Raw genomic sequence first — 21,890 nt, 5'->3', positions numbered from 1 at the left:
GTAATAGTTGAGAGCAGTAAATGTGGTTTGATCTGCTCTATTCTGAGCTGCAGAGACTCTGAACACTGTTTGATTGGTTTAACGCTCTGAACTGGAACAGATTCACTTTCACTTCTGCTCAGCAGCTCATCAGACTCTTTTCAAGATCATCTGAACATTTTATAAGACTCACACAGTTTCTTAAACTATTAATTGTAGATAGATTTAGATAAATAATAGATGGATCTGATTCAATTCCCTCTTCAAAGATTTTTACTATTTTCAGAATTATTTGATGTATGAGATTTATGGTGATTATGATTTATGAACTGATTTAGTATTTTGTAAATGCATTCATGGAAATATTTAAGTGCTTCTCAAAAGTTTCCAAGGTAAACAAATGATAAACTTTAGATTGTTTCTTGTGACATGAAGGATTAAAATATTTACATTATTAAATGAATTCAGTTTCCTCAAAGTCTCAAATACAAATGAAAAACAACAATTTCCTGATACTCCTAATGACAAAAGATTCCAATAAAACAACATTTATTTATTCATTTAGAAACAGCAGGAGTTTCCACACAGTAATGGTGTTTTACTCCAGCAGTAGTGGACGTGTCATGAGCTGCAGCTTTCTGAATGTTTTACTCTGGTCTGCTGGAGACTGCAGTGCTGTTTGAGGCGTCGTGTGTTTATTTGATTATCAGCAGCTCTTGAGGAACACTGTCAATCGATTCACCGTCAGACTGAACAGACTCAGTGATGCTGAAGACAGACAATATACAATACATCTGTCATCATCATCATCAGTGGGGTTTTAGCCTCAGTAATTAAAGCTAAATTAGATGATCTTAACAGATGATTTGTGACGATGATTAAACAATTCAAGCAACTTCTTTTTGGTCTTTACACTATAATTAGAAAAAATACATCATCATGCACTTTATAAACATGATTAAAAATATGAATTATTAAATAATATTCAGTAAAGATGATAACAAATATTGTAAACAATTACTTAATTGAATTTTTTTATTTTAATAAATATTTTTTTATATTTTAAAATTATCTGTTAAAAAATGCAGATGAAGTTAAAACTGTATATTAAAGTCAGATTGAGTTCAGTGTTTAATTTGTGTTCAGTGTTTGAGTTGCTCCAGGATCAGTTCAGTCTCTGTGACACTGACTGACTGACGGAGGTTTTTGTTCCACTTTTCATCACTGTGTGAACACAACATCACCCACACAGTTATTGTTCGAATCTGTTCTGCAGTGTAAACTCTGACAGTAATAATGTCCAGCATCTTCAGTCTGGACTCCACTGATGCTCAGAGTGAAATCACTGTTAGATCCACTGCCACTGAATCTAGATGCAGTTCCTGACAGAAGCTTTTTCACATAACGAATCAGGAGTTTAGGAGCTTCTCCAGGTTTCTGCAAATACCAGGCTAAACCTTCATCTCCATCACTCCATCTCTGCACATCTCTACTGGTTCTGCAGGTGATGGTGACAGGTTTGTCTGGTTCTGCTGTCATTGAGGGACTCTGAGTGACGCTGATCTGTCCTCCACACTCTGAAACACAACAAGAAGAAAATCAGCTCTAAATATATCCACAATCCACTTGAAGAAATGAATGAATATGAAAGCAGCGCTGGACAAACCTCGAGCAAACACTGTGAGAGTCCCGATGAAGATGATGATGAAGGTCATGATGATGAAGATTGTTGTGTGTGTCAGTGATGAAGTGTTCAACTCACAGCACTATAAACACTCACAGCACTCAATATGCATGCAAACACACACACACACACACACACACACACACACACACACACACTCATCTACATCAGGTCAGCAGTTGCGTTGGTTGTGGTTTTGTGCTGCAGCTTTGCTAATAAGCTGCTTCTGAACTGTTGTAATATCTCTGAGCTCCACTAAATCAAAGTGTCAATGGTTACTGTACACCAAACACAGTAACATATTACTGTATACTGAACATGGTAACACACTTTACTGTATACTAAACATGGTAACACAGTTGGGGCAGAAATCAGCAATATCAACATTAATAAATGTAATGTATTAAACTATTAATGTTTAAAATCATATTACCTTAGAGGTTTTTTAATATCAGGAGTGTGTGGATGTTCATCACGGGTCGTTTCTGAATGAACTGAGTTTGGGTTTGGACTTCAGTTCAACATCATTACATATATTCTCCCTCTTTGATATATTAGTGATGCATGTTTTAATAACGAGCAATAAATTAAGCATGAAATGAAGAAGATTAATGTGCTGTGTGAACGTGTGTGTGTGTAAAGATGTGTGTGTTGTGAGCCTCAGTTCAGTCAGTGAAGCGTTCAGAGGTTTTTGTTCAGCCGCTCTATCAGTTTGTATCACTGTGGTGGACTTTCGGCAGCGGCACCAAACTGGATGTTGGCAGTAAGTAAAGCTTCAGATCTTCATATTACTTTTAATAATAAAACAGCTGACTTTTAAATAACTTCTAGAAATGTATAGCATTAATGCGTATTTACACCTGATCATATAGTTTTATATTATTTTAGTGCAGTTAGTAGACAGTGAGTGTGTGTCAGTCGACACCGTACAGATGATTTTCATTCTTCCAGGATCTTTCTTTTCAAATTAATTAAAAATCTTTTATTGCTAATTTTATTAGTTTTATTTAGTTAATAAATGGTTGAAAGTACATTACAGTGTTTTTACAGACGCTAAAAACATTTCTCAATATTTAGGTCACATTTGCAAACAACAGAAGTCTCTGTGGGCTAAACTGAGGATCAGTTCTCATTGTTTTGGCACCAAATGCATTAAAGACTACATCTCTCAAATTTCATCAATTCTTTTCTCACTCAGACACAACAACTGCCAATAATCTGTGTTACATACTGTTTTCAAAACTGTTAAACTTCTGTTCAAAACAACAACACAATGCAAAACTGAATAAGACAGCAGAATTCAACAGCAATATTTTATTGAAACATCTAAAAGTGCAGTTTAACCAGCCAGATTAGCATTACTATTGTCTCTGTGTCAGTGGATATGTGTAGACAAATTCATGTATTTTGGAATTACTTAGTGTAAATAAATAAATAAATAAACAAAATAAAATATTGAGGAATTCTGCATCATGTTCATACCAGTAACATATATTGCAGTTATAAACAGAGATGTGTGCTTGTTTTACACAAGAAAACACTGTAATGCTAATGTTAGTGTCTTTTTATCTCAGTGTTTTGTGGATGACAAAGTGTGTTTGTCGGCTGTCAACCTTTGCTAGTGTTCTTGAAGTATGAGTTTATTTGAGGCCTGAATAAAGTGTTTTGGTAGTTGTGGTGCATCTTGAATGTGAAAGGAACTGCTTTGCAGAGCTGAAAGTCGATTAGGAGAATTGTGTGAAGAGTTTTGCTAAAGTGACCTACAGTAAGTTTTGAGAAATGTGTCTGTAAAAACTGTAAATGACATAATTATAGGCTGCTATTTTGACACTACTCTACTTCAAAAGTTAAAGCAAACTTGTAATTTAGATTTTGTTGTTGGTTTCAAAAGCACAATTCAATGTGTTATTGCTTACTTTTGTTTAAAGGACTTAATGAACTGTCTTGGTCAGAAACTTCATGAGATAAAGTTTATTACTTGTAGATATGAAGTGTAAAATGATAGTGGATAAGTGTTTATAATTGTATCTGACAGATGTTTTTAAGCAAAGTGAGTTACAGTGAAGATGATCCTGAAAATGACACAGAATCATGATCGTCTCTTCAGTGTAACTCTCAGTGCTTTGCTGATCAGACTCTGCATGAGTTGTGTTTCTGAAAATATCCTGAAAATACTCAATGTGCTCTGTCTTTATTCAGTCAACAAATGTACTTTGAGAGTTTTTTGTTTAGTCAAACTGGATATTGCGAACACTGAAAATTTTAAAGATGTTAAATTCACACGTGTGTTTCTGAAAGTTATTCTGGACTGAGGTTTTGTTGTTATTTAAAACCAAATTGTTTTTTGTTTTTTTTTACTTTATTTTGTTTATTAATCAGCATATTTATTCTGAACATGTTCCCTTCTCACAGTAATTATGAATATGATTGTGTAAATGGAGTAAAACTTTATCCAGTGACTGTTGAGTGTTTTGAAGACGCTGAAGATGCTCTTAATGTCTGCACTTTAAAAAATGCTTTTCTTACTTAGATTATTTTTATTGTTTCTAGTCCAGATATCTACAAATTCTTAAATCAAGAATAATTTTCTAGACAAGCAAAACATATTGTCTTGTTTTAAAAAATAATAAGCCAAAATGAAGTGAGTTTTTCCTTAAATCAAGCTAAATAATCTTATGTCAAAAGGAAAAACAAGAATATTTAGCTTACCCCATTGGCAGATTATTAAGCTTGATTTAAGGAAAAACTCACTTCATTTTGGGTTATTATTTCTTAAAACAAAACAATATGTTCAGCTTGTCAAGAAAATGCTTCTTAATTTAAGAATTTGTAGATATTTGCACTAGAAACAAGACAAAAATGTAAATAAGAAAAGCATTTTTTGCAGCATGTTTAGACTGAATGTGACACTTTACTGAGCTCTGTTCAGTGTTTTTAGCCATAATAATATTGATTTTAAATTTAATATATATTAATATACAGAGTGAACTTTATTCTGAACCTGTTATCAATCATTGTTCAGTGAGTAATGCTTGTTTTGAGTGAGTAATGAGTGTGTGAGTGTCTCCTGGTCACGGCTGTGTTTGTCTGCTCTTCTCTCCTCAGCCGTCTCTCCTCCTCAAGTGAGCGTCCTGCCGCCCTCCAGTGCAGAGATCTCCTCCAAGCGGACGGCTACACTGCTGTGTGTGGCCAACAAGGGCTTCCCGTCAGACTGGAGGCTGGTCTGGAAGGTCCTCAAGCCTGACGGGAGCAGCAGCAGCGGGGGTCAGGAGAGCAGCAGTGCTGGGCTCCTGGAGAAGGACGGTCTGTACAGCTGGAGCAGCAGCCTGACTCTCACTGAGCAGCAGTGGATGGAGAGCGTCTCAGTGAGCTGTGAGGCCACACGGAGCGGCCAGCCTGCGCTCACTGCAGGAGACACTGTGAGAAGACAGCAGTGTTCAGAGTAGATCTGCAGCACACACACACTCCTGCTACTCACATTTACTGCATTCAGCACACACACTGGCTGTCTTTCAGTCTCTCTGTGTGCTCTGCTCTGCTTTCTGTCTTTCACACCAGATTAAATGTGTGCAGTTTATTATTCTGTCATCGTTTTATTGTAATTCAGTCAATAAATAAAGCTGTAACAGTCTGTCTTTTTTGTCAGTTTGGTTTCGTGTCTTTTATTAGATCAGGGTTTTAGCTCATACTGTATAAATAATCTTCAGTCAGTGGAGCATGAAAACACCTGCAGATTCAGGAGGAACCAGCATCTGCTTCATTCTCAGAGGAACTCAATCACTAATGCAAATTTGAGTTTAACTCTCGGTTTCACTTACTCATTCTGTAAAAGGTTTGTCATGTGCCATAAATATTTGAAAAAATTACTTGAAAAAAGCTAAAGTAGGCACACACACACACACACACACACACACACACACACACAAATATATAAGTAGCCTATATAAAAAAATCTTCCCTTAAATGGTCTGAAACACTATATATATATATATATATATATATATATATATATATATATATATATATATATATATATATATATATATATACATACATATATATATTTATATAGGAAAAACAACCACTTTAAAAAGTTGTTTAAAATCCTTTTCTCTCATTTTAAGTTTATACATATTAAGTTTATACGTATGTTTATTTTAAATGTTTGTCTTGCGTCTTAGTTGAAACAATTAAACAAACAAGCCCCCTTCAAAAGGTTTGTCAAATTAAAAAAAATAGGTCAACATGTAAACAATAATGACTATGACACGTAAACACAAATATCTATCTATCTATCTATCTATCTATCTATCTATCTATCTATCTATCTATCTATCTATCTATCTATCTATCTATCTATCTATCTATCTATCTATCTATCTATCTATCTATCTATCTATCTATCTCTATATATATATATATATATATATATATATATATATATATCCTGTATAATTAGCAAAACATATAAATCTACCATTCTGAAGGGTATAAAACTATTATTGGGAATATTCATTCATTCAATAATTTTCTTTTCGGCTTAGTCTCTTTATTAATCAGGGGTCACCACAGCAGGATGAACCACCATCTTATCCAGCTTTTTTTTATGCAGCGGATGCCCTTCCAGCTGGCACCCAGCACAATTTTAGCTTACCCAATTCACCTTTACCTCATGTCTTCTTTGGACTGTGGGGGAAACCCACGCGAACCTAGGGACAACATGCAAAATTCACAAAGAAATGCCAACTGACTATATATATATATATATATATATATATATATATATATATATATATATATATATATATATATTTCATTTATTTATGGGAAAAGACTACTTAAAAAGTTGTTTACTTGATTTTACTACATTTTAAGTCAAACCTTTTTACACATAAAAATAGTTAGCTTGAAATGCTCTATAGACATATGTAAATATCTGGAAACGGTCGTCTTGTGTTTTTCATGCCAACAACAAAGACTGACCATAGAGCGAACCAATAGCATTTGAGTGTGAGTTGTAAAAGACAATCTCATTGGTTGGAGCAACTAAACGAACACGCCCCCCTTCATTGACGAGTTGGTTGTTTGTTTGATTCTGAACCTGAATGAAGCCAAATATAGCCAATCATTTATAAACCAACTGAACTAACGTTACTAGGCTAGGCCTACTATTGTAAATCACTACTACCACAGCCATGTAACTGTAAACTGTAGAAAGAGTCATATCAAGAAAAACACATACGAATGAATTGTTTCCGTAACCAGATTGAAAAGATTTGAATCACCAAAATGAACCAAACAGTCATGAGTCATTTGAACTCCTATAATAGAAGAGTCGAATTGAATATATTTACTATCGTATGTTTAGGCTCACACATGGTGTCTGAAGATTTGACCAGCGCGCAAACATACTTTATTTAGTTTTGGAGCATGACATACATAAACAAGGGCTCTGTTCTGCTAAACATATTCACAGAGAAAGCAGGACATTTCGTTTTGGAGCAACAATATGGTGAGTAACGTTAAATGATGACAGATATACAGTTTGGTCACCTGTTTCTACCCAAACATAAGATTTCCAATGCAAATTATGTATCACAAATATTGCAAACACAGTTTAAGATATACCTGTCAGCTTAGTGCTGGTTTACCATTACATATATAAAGTGAATATTGAGGTAAAGTTGGTTTATATTTGCACATTCGCTCCCCACATTGCTTACCATGGTACTTTGAATATTCACATGTAAACATAACTTCTGATCAACATTAGCACTATTTGACTGTGCAATACGATGTACTTTGATAGTCATCGGCTACTAATATGATTTCACTGTGTGTAATTAACTAAACTTCTCTAAAATTATATTAATAAGGAGAAAGTCAGAATGTGTGAATATAAAACCAAGCTTACCTCAATAAAATAAAGCAATCAAAACATGAGATCATTTATTAAAATAACAACAAAAACTGCATCACAAAACACTGCAATTAACAACAAAGTTTAATAGATATCAATCTTTTGTCAAGCCGAAAATTAAAAATTTTTTTTTCTGGGACTAAAAATTCCCACAATATTATGTTCCTAAAGGAAGTGCACATGGACAATTTAAAGACTCAAATTTAGTCTTTAAATGTAAGTGTTTATTAAAATTTGCTCCAGGAAAAGGCCCTGTTTGCCACAACAAAAGTTATTAGCTAATAAAATACATTTACTATATTAGACTATCACTGGTCACACAAATCTAAAACTAATACTGATTAATGCGTGGCACTGATGTAGGTTTTATTTATTTTTGTATTTTATTAAGAGTTTGTGTGCATTTAAAGATTGTCTGTAAATTTAGCGTGCTTGCATTCTTCTCAAAATTGCAAAAGGACAAAAATGACCACAGTATTTAATAAGCACCTTTGTGACTTGATCTCAGCTAAACTATATGTTTGTTCTTTTTCTATCCCTAATCACGTAATTAATAATTCATTCCTAATCAAACAGGATACACTTAAGTTAGACTATGTTGTTTTGGTTAATTTCATTTACCTCAGATTTACTAGCTCCGTGCAATTTGACGAGATACTATGTGCACAGGCTGAGTTTTGACTGATTTATTTATGTGAAAGTGGAGGCTGACTATAATAAATACATTTTTCTGGAATAAAGTCACCTATTTTTTAACCATGCGTCTAATATTTTGCAGGACATCTGTATTCTAATATATGATGCCTTAAATGAACAGGCTCTTTTTAAAGGGTGATGACGCCCCGCACTTTTGGTTCAGGTCTACCTCCGAAGTTTTTCAAAAAATGCATCATAAAGGGCGTGGAGCTCCGCGAGCAAAGGGCAGGAGTGGGCGTGGCCAGCAGAGCAGGGGAAAAGGAGGAGAGCGAACCGCTGTTGTCAGTTGCATGATTTTATAGTTTACCAAGTTAAAATGCAAGCAAATAAACAGCAATTTAATGCCCTGCTGCATTTGTTATTCGAAATTTCATATACACACAACCACAATTACATCATTATAAAGATAATCGTGTTCACATAAACACTATAAATGAGGACGTCTCCCTCAATCCCCGGGTCTGAATGCAGACTGAGTGCAGCAGGTCTCTTGCCTTGTCTATTTTAACCATTAGCCCTGCTGGTAATCTAGAGGATTTAGGCGAACACAGCAGCACAGCGATGTGTTTAAATGTGAATGAACTCCTGATTAAAGACATTGTGCGCCATTCTCTAACTCCCGTACTGCTCTCCCAACACAAAGGCTTGCTGCACACACACAGCTTTGCTGTATCGGTCCTGACAGCATCGGAAGGAAAAACATGCAACAAACCCTGTGGATCATGGAAACAAACACATACGACCCTTCATGAACGGCTAAATGCTGTTTGCTGTGGGTCCGTGGACGCGGTTTTACCCATCAATGTAGGATCTCACAGCTTGGCACTGGCAGGTCTGACTTGCCTTCGGAAACCAGGTACAGTCATGAATAATTAAGAAGCCGGCCCTTCTAATAGGATAAGAAAACTCCTCTATGAATAATAATGAGAAACCTTTGCACTTGCAGTTCTGCGCTACGTCGCCGATTTTGATCCGCCCCAAAAATCATTTTAAACCCGGAAGATGAAATTAGCAAACAAAAGCTCAAAATTATCCAGTTTTTCCCACAATTAAAGCTGACAGGTGCTAACATTCACATAACTGATGCTCAACACACACACATCTGTTTAAATCTCAAAAAAAGAACTCGAGGGTTTCGTGAACCTTTAAAGGGTAAGTCAGGGGTGTAGTGGGGGTTAAAGACCAACTACATGTGGGCTTATATGTCTATTAGATTTTCACTGTCAGACCAAATATGTTTCAGCAAATATGCCTTCATTTAGACGTCTATTATAGACGTCTGTTATGCTGCGTTCACACCAGATGCGGAACGCGCGTCAAGCGCAAGTGATTTACATGTTAAGTCAATGCAAGCGCGCGAATAAACATCCTGTGGCACGATACGCGCGAATGGCACGGCACAAATGACGCGATTGCACGAATGGCGCGTGCAAATTGAGCGTTTTGCGTGTTTGACGTGCTTAACGCGCGTTTGACGTGCTTAACGCGCGTTTCACATGAATCACTCGAGTTCGAAAATCTGAACTTCAGCTGACATTCGCGCCGCATTAACCAATCAGGAGATTGCTCTTGTGGCTTGCTCTCCGTCATTGAGGTTCAATTTCTGGAAGAGTTTATGAGCTCACAGAGCTGGATGCACCTCTGAAAGGATGTAGTGGGCTCAGACACGACCCTAAACGTATCCACGCTGTTTTTCAGTCTTCATAAAGCACATAAACACTGCTATTTTCTTAATAAAATCCATGTTAGCCATTTAGCAATGAAGCAAGAGTCACCGGGCAGACAGAAGCCCTGCCCATAACGCGAATCCACGTCTGTTTTGAAGTAAATTTGACGCGAAATTTACGCGAATAGTGAGATTTATCCGCGTGTTCCGTGTCAGGTGTGAACACAGCATTAGACATCTTTTAAACACAAAACATGCTTGCTGGGTTGTGAGTCACAAAATAAAGAAAATATTAATTAAAATATATATATTTTACTTTGTACTCTCTTCTTTTGTTTTCATTATCGTCTCTTTTTTTTCCTCAAACTTCCCGCAGTCTCTCTGTCGTCTACAAGCTTGTGCTGACCACAGTTATCCGTGGCCTACAATCCTGAACATGATGATTTATCACTGCGCTTTTCATGACTGATATCTTCTCCTTCCCTTTCTCACTGACATCACTTCCTGTTTGGCTTTTCTCATTTGTGCTGTACTCTTTCACTTCGGCGTGAGATGATCCACACTCATTTACGGTGTGGTTTGATCGCCTTTTTTCATCTCCGTTAGTTTGAATTTTCTGATTCCCGTCAGCATCTCCTGAGCTCGGAGGGCTGAATTGAATTTCCTCATAAATGCACAGCTCTGGCTTGGATTGGTCGGTCTGTTGATTGTCAGACTGTGTGATTGGCTGAACGTCCTTTATTTCATTAGCCTGCAAAATATGAGGCTTGTCCAGTGCTGTTTTGTGACTCTGCTCAATGTCTCCTCCCACTGGCTTATCAAGCGTTTGATTGGTTCCCTCCTCTGCTTGTTGATTTTCCACCGGAGGGATGGATGCTTGAGGTTTTGGGTCGTGCACATACACCGGCACTAACTCGCATCTTCTGTTATTTGACAGAAAACACTCATTAGTAGACACTGCAAGCTTTTTTCGGTCAGAACTGCTCTTTTTGTGAGGTTTGTGTGTTTGTGTGCTTCCCGGATGTCCTTTAAACACAGTAAGAGTTGAGATGTGATTGATGGAGTGGCTCTCTATGACGATGATGTCGTTGCACGATGATTGCTGTGATGGTTTGGTTTTTGATTCTGTTGTATCCTCACACTTAGGCATTATTGGGTCTTTGCTGTGCTTTTTATATTTGCGTCTCTCACCGCTGAAGCCGTTGTGTCCAACAGTCAAATCTGGAAAAACAAGAAAAGCTTGACAGAATTATATACTAAAGCCATCACTATCAGTGTTGTCACTAGGGATGTGTATTGTTAAGGTTTCAGGGTGCTTTCACACTTGGTTCATTTGCCTCGACCGTACCCAAGTTCGATTGTCTTCCCTTGCCACCTTCTCGGTTTTTTTGTGTTCATACTGTCTTTTTTCTGGGGGTGTCAAAATTAATTGTTTCTTCGTTGCACCGCGATGTAGACACGGACAACTCGGTATCGATTCAGTAATAATCTCTGGGCCGGCCCGTGGCATAGGCACCATAGGCAAATGCTAAGGGCGCTGTATATCCAGGAGTTCAGTTGGTTTTGTTTTCGATATTCCTGACACACATTCAGTTATAGACGGCAATAACTCAAAAAACTCTTACCCTAAAAAGATCTAAAGTGTGTTTCCCACAAGAAGACAAAGCTGGTTATGTTTCACAGCTGTCTTTCTTTTTTTTCACTCGACATTACGAGCACTGTTCCGTTTAAGCCCTCGCAATATGTGTTTAGCCGGGAAAGCCCGCGCTGAGAGAAGCTCTCAGTAAGGGACCATCGGAAAAGTGCTTCTTTTTTTTTTTTTCTGCTCCGCTCAGCTCGAGCTCTCCCTGTTGCGAGGGCTTAAGTGTGTGTGTGTGTGTGTGTGTGTTTGTGTGAATGTGTGTGTGTGTGTGTGTGTTTGTTGCTGTCTATGTTTGTGTATGTGTTTGAATGAGAGACAGTGTGGTGCTGTGTGTCTGTGTGTTTATACAGACAGCATGCCTCCCCCCTAAAATATAATACTGTATATGGAAAGCATCGTCGATGCACCGAGATATCGAATTGAACCGAATCGAAGGCATGATAATCGTAACCGAACCGAACTGTGAGACCAGTATAGGTTCACACCTCTACTTTTTCCTTCTGAACCCCAGTGCGCTTGCGTCATCGAGCGGCTGTTTTGTTTACACTGTTGCTAGATGACGGTCACGAAAGCAAGCGCCGAAATGGAAAGACTTCCGCACATCGCAGTCCTTCTGCATACAGAAAGCGACTCACATCCATCTGCCACAAAAATGTTATAAACATTCAGAACATCACACAGTGTCTGCTGAAGCTGTTTTAGGAGGAAACAAGCAGACAGATGCCTGTGTATCACTGTGTTTGCCCTGGCTCAGTCCTGCGTGTGTCACCAAGGTACGAAATGTCACACACACACACACACACACAAACACGAACGAACGTTATAAAAATGATAGTTTGTTGTACAGTTGGTGGATCACTTCCGTGATTTGGTACGATTGCATTCACATCAGAAGTGAACCGTACCAGAGTTCGCATGAACTGTACCCCAGACCACCTCTTTCAGGCGGACTTGGGTACGGTTCACGGGTGCGCACCCAAGTTTAGAAGACACGTTCACACTAGGTAAATGTACCATACTATGACGTCAAACGAACCCGGGTGCGGACCAAAAGTGCTAATGTGAAAGTACCCTTAACGCTATTAATACTTTTATCGATACCACTAATCGGTTTGGTACTTTAACGGTTCTCTTATCAGTACTTTTTGTAGTGTTTTTTTAATTTAAAAAATGTAAAAACAAATTAACAATCTTATTTTGTTATTACGTTTTAATGTAAAATAAAACAAAACCAATACATGTAAAACAAATAAAACAATTTTTTTCCTGTAAAAGAATGTACAATGACTTGAAAGAAAATATTTCTAACACGTTTTCATACTTGTAAATTAAATTATTCATATTCAATTTACAGGTTTCACTTACAAAATATTGAAAACCCTTTAAATTCAGAACTTCATGAATTAGTGGCTCAATTGGACTGTTAAAATGTGACATTACATCTGGGAACTGCAGGAAAAGCAATAGATTGCAGATTAAAGATCGCCAGCAGCTCTAGCTTTCACCAGCAGGTGGGGAATAATTTAAGATTTTTAACCCAGTAAATAGGTGAGGAAAAAGCTAATAAAGGCACAAAAGTATATAATATTAATATCAATGCCTTGGACATTATAAATAGTCAAATGAGTATGAATAAAATAGGTAAATTATGTTTTGGTCATCTGTATTTCCTCTTAAGTAACGGAAGCCAGCTGGTGATCGCATAAACCTCACTCCTCTGATCCAGTGACAGACTTTGTTCTGCAATCTTTAGCCTCCTCAGAGCATTTTTCTCCCATGCCAGTATCGCCGGCTCGTGCCCTGCTCGGAGCAGTGGAGTAACATGCACATAAACCGTCTTTTGATGAATATGATGTTACACATTCTCTATCTTTATTAACCCTTTTTTCCATAGACGTGAAGTATTAAATTGACTGCTAAAGAATATAAACGTAAGAGAAACAGGAGAGAAAATAATATAATAATACAAAATAGATAATTGCCAGGATTAAGGACAGTTAAGAACAAAGATATTAGTTTCAAAACCAGAGAGATTGTAATAGAGCGTCACACAAAACTTGTAACTGTTAGACAGAGTGTTCAGGTATGATTTAAGGTTAAATCTGGCAATTCTTTATTTGATCTAGCTTGTTAATTCAGAGTATTATTTTTTCAGTTTGTGCTCTTTAACGAGCTTTTTAATTCAATACTTTTGGCATTGATTTTGTTCTATAGAAATGGACATTTTTAAAATTACAGTACCTATTGGTATTGAATTATAGTCAAGTGACGACACTAATCACTATTGTAAAAAATTACATTTGCTGTTTGTTCAAACTACTTGCTTAAAATGAGCTGAAACTCAATTCTTTATTTATTTATTTTTTATTTTTTGACAATTCTTTCGATTGTGTGGAACCCAGCATTTTTACAGATGAAAACTATTGAACACCGAGATTAGTCTTGGGACAATTTTGAAATAGACTTTTGAGCCACTTCCAATGTTGACTTCTATAAAACTGCATTAAGTAAACTACGCCTAATGCACTATACTTAAGTTTTTATCCGTACTTTAATGTGCATGTAAAGTAAAATGCGTCGCCTTTCAAAGTATACTCTAATTATTAGTTTGGCAAAAATAAATTAAGGCTCACGTGTGACCTGGCAGTGTGTTATATTACATGAACATGAAATGATCTGCTATGCATGTACAGTTTGCACGTGATGTAGGACTGTGCAATTAATCGAAATCCTATTTAAAGTTCGATTTTGGCCTCCAAAGATAACGAAAATACATTAATCAAGATAAAACTATTTAAATTTAGATAAAACTTCACGAGTCATTTCAACTGGAAATTGAAACGTAAGTTGTCATGACTTTTACACTGTACCTGGAGTGTACTTGTGGATATCTGCCTCTTTCTCAGTGGCTGTAATGAGTTTCAAGGGATGAATGTCGTCTATGAAGTGCTCTCTGGCTGCACTGAAAAATTAACAGGGACAAAGAGACAGACATGAATATTTTTAAAAGAAAACAACCAATGACCAATAAAACTGGAGCATAAGCCAAACTCAATTAAAATCGGTTTCATAAGCTAAAATAGTTAGTAATGTAAACCCTAAGCATAATACATGCACAATGAGAAATTAAGACATTTGAAACCACGCATATTGACATGTGAAGCTATACATTTACCAAAGAACTTCAAATCGAATTGAACTGCTTGTGTAAATGTCCATACCTCATACTTCTGTCTCTTCTGTCAGTATATCTGGGTGTCGTTTGCTGTTTCTGAGAGGTCAAGGTAGCGGCGTCGCAGTCAGACTCAGAGTTTGTGAGACTCAAGTCTTCAGGTTCAGGCTGTAACATGCATTCATGCACACATGCACATAATCAAGCTTATGTATAGTGATCACACTTTACAGTTTAGACTATGTCATAAGTGTACATTTTCTGAAATTGAGATGTATACATTGTTTGAAAGCTCAACGAATATGCTTTCCATTGATGTATGGGACGTTATGATAGAACAATATTTGGAAGAGGTAAAACTATTAGAAAATGTAGAATCTGGGAGTGCATACAAATCTAAATAATGATATAATCACCTTTTAAAGTGGTCTAAATACATTACATGCAACTTTTCCAATTATAGCTTATTCAACATCAAGCATTGCTCAACATTAGAGCACAGAGGTGTGATTTTGGATTTTTTTTTTTTCCCAGCAATTTAAATTAAACATAATTTTGTGGGGTGTGTTTTTGTGCTAGTGTCTTAAATGTTTAAATCTGACACTAAAAGCACTTGTAGGTGGCAGCAAATCCCCGTCCTAATGAGCTATTGAATCATTAATTCAAAGGATTCTTCAAACATTTGATTTTTTTGAAAAAAGAAGAAAGTGACTGTATTTATGCTTGTATTGTACTGTTTTTAGCGCTGAATCACTAACTCAAAGGGTTCATTTAAAAACAGATTGTAATAATCATCATGAAGCAGTCTCTTGAGATTTTAGTTAGATTTTTGCAATGAGAGTTACAGTTTAAAACAGCAGTGCTTTATGAATTTGTGTCAAACACCCATATAACTGTGCAATAACACAGCATTTTTAATCTAAACAATGTGAATGGATATTAATATTTTTTAATGAAGCAAGAAAAGTTTTTTTTAGGAGTAAATAGAATTGTTGCATTGATTTGTGGGCCGCATAAAAATATTATGAGGGTCCCTGGACAGTTATCTTAAAAATATATATATATATATATACAGACTTTCATCATTTTATATCTCTGGGAATGTTTTTGTTTTTGTTTTTCTTTGTATAGATAGGTATGCTGGTTATGGTTGCTTATTGCAAATTTCTTGACAGAGCTGTAAGGGCATTTAAGTGCTTAGTTTCTCATTTTTCTAATAAACATGTCTATTCATCAAAAATAAACAATAGGAAAAATAAGTTGTCTAAATTAAGTTATTATATCACTAATCAAAAATTGAGTTTTGATATAATGATGTTCACTTCTTGTACATCAGATAAAGAAAAAAGCCATGCCATTTAAACTGACTGTAGTCTGTTCAGTTACATAACTATTGTTTTACTTCTTTAGTGGCAGGTAGATTAATATTGTTTTTGCGTTGAAGCAAATTTATTTTGCTTAACCTACTTGCAGATGGTTTAGCTAGTTTTAAAGGGGATCTTTTATGCTAAAATCACTTTTATAAAACATTTAAACACAGTTGTGTGGCAACAATCTGTAAATATAACCAACCTCTAATGGTAAAAATAAATTTTTATTTGTTATAATAACACCTGATAAAACTGGTCAAGAACTGTGGAGTTTCAGCTCAAAATACCACACAAATAGTGTCTTATAACTCTCTGGGTGCTTTCACACCTGCCTTATTTAGTTCGACTGAATCCCACTGGAGTTCGTTTCCCCTTTTGGTGCGGTTCGTTTGGACAGGTAATATGAATGCAGCAATCGTACTCGAATGCGTACCAAAAGTGGACCAAATAAGCAAACCGAGACCTGCTTGAAGAGGTGGTCTTGGTACGCTTTCAAACCAACCCTGGAGCGGTTTGTTTATGGTAAGAATATGGCTGTTTCTCAATTCCAAGAACGCAGAGAATGGACTTGCATTCTTGTGGAGACCGGTCTTGCCAGGTGTCCTCGGAAGAACGAACTCAGGAGACCGCGAGGGCAGAGAACGCGTCCTTTGAGAAATGGGATGCTGCATTCTTCCTGATGGTCACGTGACCTTCACGCGTTTTAAATGGTAAATTATTTAAACATTATAGCATTCATACAACGATTTATTGTTTTTCCCCTTTTCAAAATAAATACTTTGCTTAAAAACATTATAAATATATGTTGCACAATATAAATAAAACAGATTTTAATACGAATTTCAGCAAACAAATACCCTTAATGTGTTTATTCCTTTATTAAGATATCCATGGTAATGTTTACTTTCGCCGTTTCATTTAGGGAAACTCCTGAGGTAAATAAGTCATATCTATGAACTTTAATAATAAATCTAGATAAAATGCTGCGCTTCCCACCTTCAGTCGCAATGACTTCTGGGACTTCCAGAGCAAGTTTGGTGCTCAAGTCTGCATCAATGCGTCCTCGATATCAAGAACACATCCGGGAAGTTTCACGCGTCCTCCGTACTTGCGGTCTTGAGTATTGGAACTGAACTTAGGCAGCTGATGATGACGTTTCACGAGAACACGAGGACGCAAGACCGCTGAAGAACGCATATTGAGAAACAGCCTATGATCCGTACTAAAACAGGTCCAACCGCAAAAAGTACAGCGCCTTTTGGACTAATCCAGCTGCCATAGACCGATTTTGCTGTGCATAATTGGATATGGAGGTAAAAATATTTATTGACAGCGCTTTATCAACAGAGAGAGAGGGGAAAACATTACCTGATGGATCGTTGGTAATATTTCCGCAAGATGAGCATGTCGCAGTTTAGCTAAATGAATTCACGCCTCCTCCTGAAGTGACGAGCGATGCATTAAACACTGTTTTCCAGCCGCGGCCACGCTTCATTCTCGAAATGTATAGTTTGTCTAAAGCAGGCATACAATCAGTCAGCGCAGTGGTCCCTCCAGACTATAAACAACATTTTGTGTCTGCCGGTTTTGTTTAGTTGCGGGAGTTCATTGGCATTTTCCCGCATGTGAATTCTGACCAATCAATAAGCAGTTTAGGAACTATGTTCAACAACATCTGGCCAATGAGAGATGTGGATTTTGTCAGATGACTGCATTTTGGTTCGTTTCAACTGGTTCGGACTAAAGCCAGCAGTGTGGTGTGAAAACGACACAAAGACGGCAGAAAATGCAACAATTTATTATTTATTGGCCTTGGTCCGGACCAAATGAAGCAAACTACAGATGTGAAAGCACCCTCTGAAACTGCCTCTGTCAGGCTTTGATACTAATTGCGTCATTTTGGTGACTGTCGCTTTAAATTCAAGTGAGATTGTGCTCTTTTCAAAAGAGGGCGGAGCTACAAATGCCTTTGTGTCAGCATAGTGGTAGATTTAAAAACAAGGGAGAGATTGTCACAAGTGGGCGGGGCTTTCCCACTCTGATGACACATACAACAATTTTTGCAGATTGTTTTTATCAAGTGTGATTATAAAAAATGGAATTAATTCATGTTTACCATTAGAGGCTGGTTATATTCACACACTGCTGCCACACAACTGTGTTTAACCCTTCTTATAAAAGTGATTTTCGCATAATAGCTCCCCTTTGCCCTCATGCAACAAGCAGCTTCAGATTCATTATGTGTTGAATACAAACAATGCTTTTTACTTGCAATAATAATTTCACCTCTTGCTGATGTTGCCTCCAGCTCTTTCTCCCAGCGAGTGTTTTCTCCTTGGGATTTTGTCCTTTCTGCATGTCTTGATGTGCGTCAGCCCAGTGTAAATGTCTGTTTCTGTCGGTCATCTCATGCTGCTGTGTTTTACTAGGGTTTTTCACCGTGCTCCTCTGGCTGTTTCTCAGTCCTGACTGTAATGTGATTTGCTCTGGAGACTCCGAGTAAAGATCGTCTACATAAATGCGCTCAGCGATTAGCGATGTCGGGAGGGTGGACGTTACGACACGCATCAGACGCAGAGGCTCGTGTGAAGCTTCATGTTCAGAGCTCGCTTTGTTGTCATTTTCTTGAGTCCATCTTTTATAACTCTGCTGGATCTTCATGTAGTCCTGCTCTGCTTCAGTCATACACTCCTTTTACATCAGAGAAGGAGAAAGATTTTCTTTAAATTGATCACAGAATAACTATACAACTTTTGATTTACCTCCTAAATCTAATGTCCAAGACTACTAAATACATTAGAAAAAAGATTCATTCGATTTACTCATTTTTTTTTAAGTTAAGTGGTTGCAAACAATTTGCACAGACTGAATTTAAACAAAGAAATTAAGTTAAATTTGCTCAGTAGTCGCCTCACAGCAAGATAGTTGCTGGTTTGGGTCACAGCTGGGCCAGTTGTGTGGAGTTTGCATGTTCTCCCCGTGTTGGTGTGGGTTTCCTCTGGGTGCTCCGGTTTCCCCCACAGTCCAAACACATGCGCTATAGGTAAACTGAATAAACTAAATTGGCTGTGGTGTGGGAAAATGAGTGTGTATGGGTGTTTCCCAGTATTTGGTTGCAGCTGGAACGGCACCCGCTGCATAAAAAATATGCTGGAATAGTTAGCGGTTCATTCCGCTGTGGCAACCCCTGATAAATAAAAGGCCATGCTGAAGAATAATGAATGAATGAAGTTTGGTGTGAATGGTGTACTAGTTAAGACTCAGAGCTGAAATTCACGGACTGTAAGCTACTTTAAGTTCAGTTTTTGGCAGATTTGTAAGTGAAATGGAGTGAAGTGCATCTCATTACCATGTTGAGTCCTCCTAACTCGCCCTCAAAGTAGGAAACTGGTTTTGACTGAGGAACTGCAGGACAGGAAAACAAACCGATTTAAAGATGCAAACTTAAATATATAGTAATGTGAAAAACCACACAAATGCTACATCCTACACCCTACATGATGCTACATCCACACAAAACCAGAGCTTTCATTATCCAACCTTGATTTTCTGTGTGATTTTGCTGTATGCATAGTTGTAGTCAGAATTATTAGCCCCCCTTTAACTTTTTTTTTTTTCTTTTTTAAATATTTCCCAACTGATTTTTAACAGAGCAAGGACATTTTCACAGTATGTCTGATAATATTTTTTGTTCTGGTAGAAAGTCTTATTTGTTTTATTTCAGCTAGAATAAAAGCAGTTTTTAGTTTTTAAACACCATTTTAAAATCAAAATTATTAGCCCCTTTAAGCTTTATATATTTTCTGATAGTCTACAGAACAAACCATCATTATACAATAACTTCCCTAATTACCCTAACCTGCCTAGTTAATCTATTTAACCTAGTTAAGCCTTTAAATGTCACTTTAAGCTGTATAGAAGTGTCTTGAAAAATATCTAGTCAAATATTATTTACTGTCATCATGACAAAGATGAAAAAAAATTCTCTCCATTAAACAGAAATTGGGGAAAAAATAAACAGGGGGACTAATAATTCTGACTTGACTTTGGCCAGTGTAAACATTTTCTGAAACTCCGGGTACAGTGTGGTCGTGTGGAGGTTACAACCGGAGTTTTAGCGTCATGACATCAGCTGAGGAAAACTTGCTGTTTTCTCCTTTCTGATTGGCCAACATGGCTGGGTTTATATACCAAACTCAGAAGACGTAAATGACGCGAATTCCGTACATTCACAACAAACATATCACGGTAATCTGCTTCTTTTCTCACGTTTACATTGACTTGAATGCAATTTACCTGCGAAATAAAGGTAATTCTCCGTTTGGTGAACTCGGCTTAAAAGTTGATTCAGTGTGCGCTTAACATGACAGTGCGTTCTTGCATTTTCATGTGGACGGGAATTTTTTTCAAACGAAAGCCGGAAAAACTTATATTCTAAGTTTATTAAGTTTTAAGTTTTACGATTATTTAATAAGTTTATAAAAATACCCGTGTACGTGTGGACATGGCCTAAGTGTCTTGATACATTAAATACTTATGCCACTAGCCTCGTTCCGCCCACACACATCACACCTGTACCAAATCAGCCAATCAGAGATCTTGTGCTCTTGTCACGACTAGCCATGTGCGGGTGTAAGATTCTAACGGTACGGCTGGTCCGAAGGCGGTGGGTTAGTCTTCTCTCCCCTCTCCCACCGCTAAACTTGACCAGTCTTTAAAAAAAAAAAAAAGATTCTAATGGTATGATAACCTTGGAAAATAATATCACGGTATTGTGATTACTGCTCTAAAATATGTTATTTTTAAATGTCTGGTTAATAAACAACAACTTAAATACAATTAAATATTTTGTCTTTGACACAAACAACAACTTGCATACACCTTGAAACGGTAACAGAAAATTTGAGCGGGTTTTAAGACCACGGCCTTTTCAAGCCACTGTAAATCAGTTATCATCCCATGCCTGGTTAAGACGTGTAATTACATTTAGAGGTGCGCATCAGGATATGGTGAAGGTTATCCTTATGTGCAAAGTCTATGGCAGACCTACTGCATTCACTCAATGATGCATACATTGTTCTTTACTCACCTCCCGGTGTCTGTAGACCCAGTAGGGCCATGAAGCGGTTCTTATTGACCCTTAAACCACACAAGATGTCCTCCATCATCCAGAGCTGCCTCTGGGCCTGAATCTGCTCCTGCAAGGTAATCCTGGAAGTTAGATGACCTAAATAGTCATTCAGTTTAACTATCACTTATATTGACCTTATTCTCCGCAGACGAGTGGGCGCTGCCATTTGAATCTTTTTGGCACGAGACTTCCGGTCTCATTCACTTCCATTCATTTTTAGACATTAAAAACTGCTTGTTTCGCTGTTTGATGTTGCAAACTGATATTTCCTTGTTATATTATTCTACTTGGTCTGTATAGTCATGCAAATATTTGTTTTTAGAGCAAGTAGTTTGACCGTTTTTTGCCGTTTATTATTTCCTTGTCATTTCTCCCATAGGCGACTGAAACGGAAGTTCTAAGACAATCGCGAAAACAGGCGCACTTCCGCATTTTAGAATAAGGTCAATAAAGTCACTTCAAGTGTGTTCACGTTTATAGTTTGGTTCTACTGGTTTGTTTTGGTAATAAAAGTTGGTTCTATTGGTTTGTTTGGCTTAGTTATCAGGGGCTGCCACACCAGAATGAACCGCCAACTTATCCAGCATATGTTTTACACCTTCCAGCTGCAACCCATCACTGGGAAACACC

General features: G+C 37.1%; 3 protein-coding genes, 1 non-coding gene and 1 gene segment (V, D, J or C); 2 read left to right on the top strand and 3 right to left on the bottom strand.

Annotated features, from left to right (window-relative positions):
* Positions 1–21,890, bottom strand: part of mybpc2b (myosin binding protein Cb) — a 218,292-nt gene that overhangs the window by 134,729 nt on the left and 61,673 nt on the right. The window lies entirely within an intron of this gene.
* Positions 1,149–1,747, bottom strand: LOC570594 (immunoglobulin variable region). The segment is given in 2 exon segments: positions 1,149–1,556; positions 1,646–1,747. Coding segments are annotated over 2 exon segments (405 nt in total).
* Positions 2,262–5,298, top strand: igic1s1 (immunoglobulin light iota constant 1, s1). The gene is made up of 3 exons (XM_073941271.1): positions 2,262–2,289; positions 2,328–2,426; positions 4,769–5,298. The coding sequence occupies exons 1-3, from the start codon at positions 2,262–2,264 to the stop codon at positions 5,107–5,109; spliced, it is 468 nt and encodes a 155-aa protein (XP_073797372.1). The 3' UTR covers positions 5,110–5,298.
* The window catches only part of si:ch211-234p6.5, a 50,177-nt gene continuing 35,334 nt past the window's right edge, over positions 7,048–21,890 (bottom strand). For 2 of the 6 annotated variants that reach the window (XM_073941123.1, XM_073941122.1), the window contains exons 14-19: positions 21,219–21,327; positions 19,479–19,534; positions 18,416–18,820; positions 14,809–14,927; positions 14,458–14,549; positions 7,795–11,166 (exon numbers count right to left, since the gene is read on the bottom strand). In XM_073941123.1, the coding sequence (XP_073797224.1) occupies positions 10,334–11,166; positions 14,458–14,549; positions 14,809–14,927; positions 18,416–18,820; positions 19,479–19,534; positions 21,219–21,327 (1,614 nt within the window). In that variant the 3' untranslated portion in view covers positions 7,795–10,333. Of the gene's footprint in view, positions 11,167–14,457; positions 14,550–14,808; positions 14,928–18,415; positions 18,821–19,478; positions 19,535–21,218; positions 21,328–21,890 lie in introns of all 6 variants that reach the window. The other 4 variants (XM_021470403.3, XM_073941125.1, XM_005162889.6 and 1 more) reach the window with 3 other exon arrangements.
* Positions 20,780–20,842, top strand: rny2 (Ro-associated Y RNA 2). Its single transcript, NR_030518.1, has one exon. It is a non-coding gene; the product is annotated as a Ro-associated Y RNA 2 (primary transcript).

This window comes from Danio rerio, chromosome 24 (assembly GCF_049306965.1).
Source record: "Danio rerio strain Tuebingen ecotype United States chromosome 24, GRCz12tu, whole genome shotgun sequence".
Lineage (NCBI taxonomy): Eukaryota > Metazoa > Chordata > Actinopteri > Cypriniformes > Danionidae > Danio > Danio rerio.
This window is presented reverse-complemented; position numbering and strand designations above follow the sequence as displayed.

Bases quoted from the DNA above. Each gene is read 5' to 3' on its own strand.
- igic1s1 (XM_073941271.1), top strand. From the start codon at position 2,262: ATGAAGAAGATTAATGTGCTGTGTGAAC. The intron at 2,290-2,327 runs GTGTGTGTGTGT...TGTGAGCCTCAG, and splicing joins GATTAATGTGCTGTGTGAAC to TTCAGTCAGTGAAGCGTTCA. The intron at 2,427-4,768 runs GTAAGTAAAGCT...TTCTCTCCTCAG, and splicing joins CACCAAACTGGATGTTGGCA to CCGTCTCTCCTCCTCAAGTG.